General features: G+C 38.9%; 1 protein-coding gene across 2 annotated transcripts in view; it reads right to left on the bottom strand.

Annotated features, from left to right (window-relative positions):
* The window catches only part of LOC137997183 (exodeoxyribonuclease-like), a 44,424-nt gene that overhangs the window by 11,510 nt on the left and 25,712 nt on the right, over window positions 1-7,202 (bottom strand). For both annotated transcript variants that reach the window (XM_068843027.1, XM_068843028.1), the window contains exons 5-9: window positions 5,891-5,958; window positions 4,505-4,548; window positions 3,545-3,616; window positions 2,495-2,525; window positions 1,164-1,276 (exon numbers count right to left, since the gene is read on the bottom strand). In XM_068843027.1, coding sequence (XP_068699128.1) covers window positions 1,164-1,276; window positions 2,495-2,525; window positions 3,545-3,616; window positions 4,505-4,548; window positions 5,891-5,958 — 328 coding nt within the window. The remainder of the gene's footprint in view (window positions 1-1,163; window positions 1,277-2,494; window positions 2,526-3,544; window positions 3,617-4,504; window positions 4,549-5,890; window positions 5,959-7,202) is intronic.

Raw genomic sequence — 7,202 nt, 5'->3', positions numbered from 1 at the left:
CTCTATTTTCACGAAAGTAAAGGATAAGAACTTCAAAAACATACATTCATTTTGAACTTAAGTTCGTAGGGTAATAAAAACATTAAAAAAAGAAACAGCCCCATTAAATTTACGCAACGGTTGGTCCTCGAGTTTTCCAAACTTTCAGCCACTACTAGATCAGCAGCTACCTTTTAAAGAGCTTTTCCATCCTCCCGCTCACTTCTCTTTAACGTTTCATGATGATTCGGAAATAAATGTGTCATTCATTTGCCAGCCTGGAATTTTTTGCGCTGCGTTTTTGTCGCCATGTTATAACTAATGCTTGAACAATATTTGTGAAAGTCAAGTAGACTAGTGCACGACTGATAAAAACAACGCGATCATCAGTCGTGCAGCAGTCTACTTGACTTTCCTAAATATTTTTAACCAATTTTGACTGATCACGATCTTCTCTCATCCAACGCTGTGCAAGATTTATCGTCCACGGTTTCTGCAAAGGTTTTAAAACCTCAACTTCACTAATGCTCGAAGTAATGCGTGACATATTACAGTCGCGTTACCTGCGCAGTTACGTTGCGCACAAACAATTAGCGCGAACGTCCTTAAATTCCCTACTTCTAAAATCGCGCCACACGCAAACCAATTTGGCCATAATATGGACTTTGACCACGCCACTATAGTTGACAAGGCAGTTGACTATCACAAGAGACTTTTCCTAGAGGCTTGGCATTCAAAGAGAGACCAGAATGCGGGGAATGAACACATAGAAATTCCTGACATTTATGTTTTACTTGCATAATGTTCCTCGCCTTGCGAAGAAAATCATGTGTACTTGTAGTCACGCACATACGAAAATATGAACCGTTGAAAGAAGCTGTCGCTTTTTTGTCAAATTCAAACCGAGGATGCTTAAAGGTTTTCGGTCGAAACATCTTTACCAAGTTTTTTGAGAACGTTGTTTGACGTTCAAATAAGTCAGTGTCCAACATTTCTTATAGTCATTAACCTCTATACACATTACCGCCAAAAGCGCACATAAGAAACACATATGAGCAAGTTTTATGTTTGCTATTGATTGGCTGACAATGTTGTGTCAAAGATTTCAAGTAATCATCACGTGTAGCAAGAAGAAAACAAAGTTATCTTTTAAAACCTTATGCAACCCCCTCTGGATGTCCTACCTATTTCTTTGTGAGCTACATTCAGGTCACCGCACAGGATCACTGGTTTCTTCTCATCTAAATTCTTCAGGTAACTCCTGAAGTCCTTATCCCAGTCCTGTCGATAACCAAGCCTTGAAAAACAACAAAAAAACGTATAAATATAAATATGTCTTATTCAGAGGAGAGGGGAGGTTTTTCTCCGGGTGCTCCGGTTTTCACCTCTTCTCAAGATCCAACATTAGATTTGATTTGCGTTAATTTGTTGATTTCAGTTTACAGTGTCCCAAATTAGTGCGCCGCGCTAGAAGACTAGACACTTAAGTAAAGTTCCTTTCCTTTCCTTTTCGTTTCAGTATAGTTTGACACATCATTCACGCACATATTTTGCAGGATTTGGAGTATTTTCTCTCGCCCCTTCTCTCGGCAAAGAGCTAAATGTCTGAGAATATTAAGGAAAATTAAAGATTTTACAAGGTTGTCTAATTATGGTATACTAAAAGAAAACATATTTTAGCAACATGTATCATAAACATCAAATTATAGGAAAGAGAAAAAGTTGACGAGACTTGAGTTTAGTGGCGCAACTCAATTTTTTGCAACCTTTGACTTGACCTTTCATGGAGAAATGAAGTAATGTAAGAAAAAATGATCGTTTACGGCTTGATGACAAAAATATTAGCTAGCTTTTTTATTGGAGTTATTCATTTATTTGGTCAGCGGCCACGTATAGAGAATAGAACATTTCAGGACACCAGCATAGCTGCCACAAGAAGATTCACGTATCACAACGAGTATGACTACTACTTTGAGTTTTCCGTTCTGCGCATATGCCCTTGATAACTCTCTTAAGAAACCCAAGCTGGCCTACTGTTGCCTCAATTTAAATAGTGAGCTTAAGCATGGATGATGACGACGGCTTCTTGGCGTTTTTCTGAATAATAACAATAATGGTGTGGATGTTAAGAGAGAAAATTGAAAATTAATGTTGGGTGATTGTCCTAAAGATAAACTCAAATTTTGTGATGAGGGGAACGGCAAAGAACGGTATAGAAATTTAAAAAGTGATTATTGTTTTCTGCAGTTCTCGTTTTCATTAACGTCGTGGATCCTTAAGCTCCCGAACATCGATATCGCTACAATAACGTTCCAGCATCGACGTCGGCGACGGCAACAAGAACGCTAAGAAAACAATGCCTCTCCTTGCTCTACACAGACGGCCTTCTTTATTGGTCGATGTTTCCTTTGCCGTCCTCTGGAAGCCCTTTGTGAAAAGCATTCACACGTGATGATTTTTTTGGTTCATTCTCTCCAACTTTTAAGTTGGAGAGAATGAACCAAAAAGCTGTTACCTGCTAAGCCCACGACCTGAATTGGGAACATCTAGTATATAGAAAAAGACTTGGTTAGTAACCGGCAAAATTTATCAACAATGAATTGAAAAACATCGACGGGAAAAATTCGGGAAATCTAGCGAAAAAAACTTGATTTTGCAAACACTTTTAAGAGTGACCTCAGTTATGCAGCAGAAGGAAAAACCGTAACCACTCAACAAACCAACAGCGGACCAATTGTGAGTCCATGTTGAAATACCAGCAGGAAGTTTGAACAATAATGGTGAACGCTTTTTGGATAGTAGCTTTAGTTTAAATTCCGTCAACTGGCATCATTCAGGACAAGCCGCTTCAAAGATCAGTATTGATCAGTGTTATTCACCAACCGGGAGGTCTGTCCAAAAAAACTGTGTTCAAGGTCTTGGATACCGTCTAAGGCCGCAGGCGGTACCAAGACAGAGGCCACAGTTCCTCCCAATGCGGACCTACTAAGACTGGTGAATAACATTTTAACTTTTTTTTCTTAAACCCAAAGAAATGTTTGCAAAGAAACCCCAAAAACTGAGGGCTGATGGTGCGGCAGGGATAAAGCAAATGAAAGAAAAAGGCTTCGTGGAAACGCTTTTATTAACGTAATAATAAACTAGGGGCGCGTTCAATTGACCCTATTCCGGAATAAGAATACGCGGAGTGATGATTGAAAACACTATGTGTGGCGTTTTGCAGGAACATGGATAATAAAGCTATGTTTAAAATAGCATTTTAGCAGATGTTTGACAATATTAATATGAATCTCCGCAAAAACGGAGGATTTCTAACTTCTATTCCATGTATTTCTATTCCGGAATACGGCAAATAGAATGCGCCCTAGGTAAGTATCATTACAGTTTTTTTTTTTTTTTTTTTGAAAAAATTGACATGTAACATGTGATGTAATTGACGACCAATCATGCAACGATACCGCCCGCTGTGAGCGAGCCGGACGAGAAACCAAATCAAAACGCCGGATTTACTGAATACCGTCTGCTCAAGTAATGCGAAAAATCATTACAGCTAATAGCAACTCACATGATGTAACCAGAAAGAAGTCCTTATATTCCGCTGTTATTACACGCCCTTCGTTGTCATGTTCTGCAATGCCTACAGACAAATTAACCATTATAGTAGGGCCCATCCTTATGAAAGAACTCGAAATGCTCAAAAACAAACACGTTCCAATAAATACTCCTTTAGGAACATAGTTTTAAACGTCTCGTCCCAGATCGAAACGTTAAATATGTCCCTTCCCTACAGTAGCTGATTACTGGAGGTAACCACGTAGGTAATACATCTACTCTACTTGGATCAAAAATATGAACAACTATAAGCTTGTTTCCATCAAGAAGGTGTTTGTACACCCCAAGAATATTATAAAGGGAAAGTAAAAGACTAAGAATACTGAGACTAAGATAAAAAAAGATCACTTTAAAACAGTCGTGAATTATTGCAAATAACTTTATAGAGAGCTATCGAGTTCAAACTTAGGTAGAGACAATTACAACTTAACTCATACAGTCACGGAAGTACAGGCTGCATGTACCGGTATATCGTTGCTTTAGTTCTCTTTTGCTTTTGTTTGTTTTGCCAAATTAAATAGTTTTCACAATCGTATGTATAATCACGCCAGGATAATAATTAACAAATCGAACATACCGTACGTTCGGTGTTATCTGTACTCTTATCGACAAGAATATTTGTGATCACAGTGGTCAAAATTTGATGAGGACTCATGAGGTGCAAAGAGCTTGACCAAGATTGTGACATAAAGAAAGAGCAAGTGTGGTCTATAACTTTCTTGAAATCTGATTGGTTGTGTGACACGTTGACGTGCGCAGCATTGTCTAGACTCGTATCAACAACAGCAAATTAGCCAATCTGATTGCATAATTACAAGCATTTGTGGTAAAATTGATAATTTACTGTGAAGTTAATGTGATATGCTGCCCCTACTCCTTCAACCACCCATATATTTGATAAATTTTGACCAACCTATTCCATAGGAGACATTCAGTGGCTCTGTCTTGCTGTACATTCTAGAGAATTGTCGACATTAAAGAGCAATTAGGGTTACATGTAAAGTGCTCCTATGACCAAAAAACAACTTTTATTTTTCTTTGGATTTCAAAGCTACGCTAGCTAAAAACAGTAAATGATCGAAGTTTTAAGCCTTGATTCAAGAAGCCACCTGTTTATTTTAACTGGAATTTTCCTGTTTAATGGTCCGCCATTACTAACTTTAAAATCTTGAGAGAGCTGGATTGAGGAGAAATTGACGTCAACGACTCAACAGTTAAGAATGCAGTGTGTGTGCCCAGCTGAATTAATATGCAGCACAGGAGTTTCGGGCTTTCAGACTTTTGAACTCGTGCTTTACATATATAATAAGTTGCGCTTAAACGCTGAAATTTTAAGCTAGTGAGTAAATGACGTCATTTTCCCCTGGATCCAACCCTCTGAGGTCCAATCGGTCAGCTTGGAACGTGAGTAATGGCGGATCGCGAAATCCAAAACTCAAAGTAAATAGCCTTTGGATAAAAATCAAAGCTTAAAATTTTGCTAGTCAAGTGTTGAGCAATCACACTTTCAAAAACTGAAGAAATAAAAGAAGTGATTTTTTGATCATAGTACATGTAGCACTTTAAGGTGTCAAAAAATTGAAACGGTTTATTTGTCATAAGTTTTCAGCACCATAAAACGTACATTTTACAGTATGTTTAATTGTTATATTTGCACTTCTACTTTAGTTCTCTAAGGTTGATAAAATTGGCAGTAGTTTGCCCCAGAGCCAAGCTAGATGGAGACACGGGTCTTTCCACAGGTGATGTAGCAGCCCTCGTAACGTATAACTTGATAGGCTTGCTTCAGTACCCTAGCCAAAAACAAGACTAAACCATTGAAACAATGACTTACATGTATCCTTAAAAACAATAGAAGCTGCTTACAATACCAAACAATAGCAAGTTACAAGAGCTGCTCCACTACTGCTTTCCACAAGAGGACTTCACAAAATGTTTTCCGTTTCGTTTTTGGAAGAATTTCACTTTGCAAAGGCCTTTGGGACAGCATCGACATGTACATGTAAGAGACAGGCCCATGTCTCTAACTGCAATGTAGCATGGCACAGGGACTAATCACTTCTTCTAGGGCTTCACAGCACATTAAAAGTGGAAAACTATTTTATTTGGTAAGAGGTTTATCTCAGCACAGAAAAACTAACAGATGACCTTAGGGATACTTAAATAAAAACAACTTGGAGCCTGACCATGTCAAATGACTTTAAGGATCCTAAATATTCATTCAAAAGCTGTCTTTTCAAGTTCTTTTACATCTTTTCTTGGGTACTCCTGACTCAATATAAACCATTAGGACACTCACCCAACACCACTGTAGCCTTTTTTGTCTGCTTGTGCCCAGTAAGAGTGATACCCCAGAAATTTTGCGTCCTATAAAAAAGGTAGCAAACTGCTTTAAGTTAAATGTCTAAATGAATCAATTGTGCATTTTACTTTACATCCTTACTCAGTCTACTGTATTGAAAGGTACTCTGCTTAGAACATGAAGCTATAATAACAATTTGTCCAATGGTAGATTTAAAAAAAGGACTTTTAAAAACAGATTTTTTTACAGATTTTTAAAACAAAGAAACGGTTATCTTACACGCAAATGATCAATCTGATTACAGGAGATTTAAATTTATTTATCATTAAATGAACCAAGAAAAAGTAAGGAGATTTCTGTGAAGGCTGCCCTGATTTCCTGTAGCAACTCTCTCCAAGAATTGTCAAGGTTTGTGACTTAAGCAACATTGCGCACAGATTTCCCTTAAGGGTACAATACAAGTCTTTTTCTCAGTTGTACATTCAAGCACAGATAAGATACATAACTTAATTCATTTGCAAGGCTTTAAATTGAGCATCTCCACCAGCGATATTTTATGTGAAATGCAAGTTACCACGAAAATATCCAGTTCAAGCAGTATGTGGAAGGTACATGTATTGCACTTGAACCTACAGTTTCATGGCCTAACTGCTGACTCTGATTAAGATCAGTCATAAAGAATTGGAACAATTAAGCAATCAGAAGATCAAGGACTTACTAAACTCATCGACAAGATGAGCTTTGGTGCTGGTGCCTAAAAGGTGGAAGGGCCTAAAGCGCAACTGGCAGCATTGCACTGAAGGTAACCATGGCAACCATGCGAGCGCTAACCACCAGGCACCATCACACTGAAACGAGTTCAGTGGAATACTTTCCGAACCTCATACTTACAGAGAGAGGGAGGGATGGGAGCAGGAACAAACAGCTAATGCAAGAAATTACTGCAAATGATCCGCAAAGATCAAGCAGGCAAGCAGAGCTAATATATGCGATCACATGTACATGCCCCTGGAGACTAGCGGCCGCCCCACATAAGCATGTGAGCCTGGGGAATGACTGCTTGCCAGCAAGCCCTGTCTCGAGGTTAACTTTGCCTAAATAAAGTAATTTAGCCAGATTTAAACTCATCGACAAGATGACCTTGGGTGCTGGTGCCTAAAAGGGGGAAGGGCCTAGAGCGCATTGCACTGAAGGTAACCATGGCAACCTTGCGAGCGCTAACCACCACCAAACCACCCTATGATCCCAGTGCTTGGGGACCGGAGGTACCGCGAGCAGGTCTGCCATGGGACCTCCAAAACAACACCCA

This window comes from Montipora foliosa, chromosome 3 (assembly GCF_036669935.1).
Source record: "Montipora foliosa isolate CH-2021 chromosome 3, ASM3666993v2, whole genome shotgun sequence".
In the NCBI taxonomy this organism is placed as follows: Eukaryota; Metazoa; Cnidaria; class Anthozoa; order Scleractinia; family Acroporidae; genus Montipora; species Montipora foliosa.
Note: the sequence above shows the minus strand (reverse complement) of the source record. Positions and strands in the feature narration are given on the sequence as shown.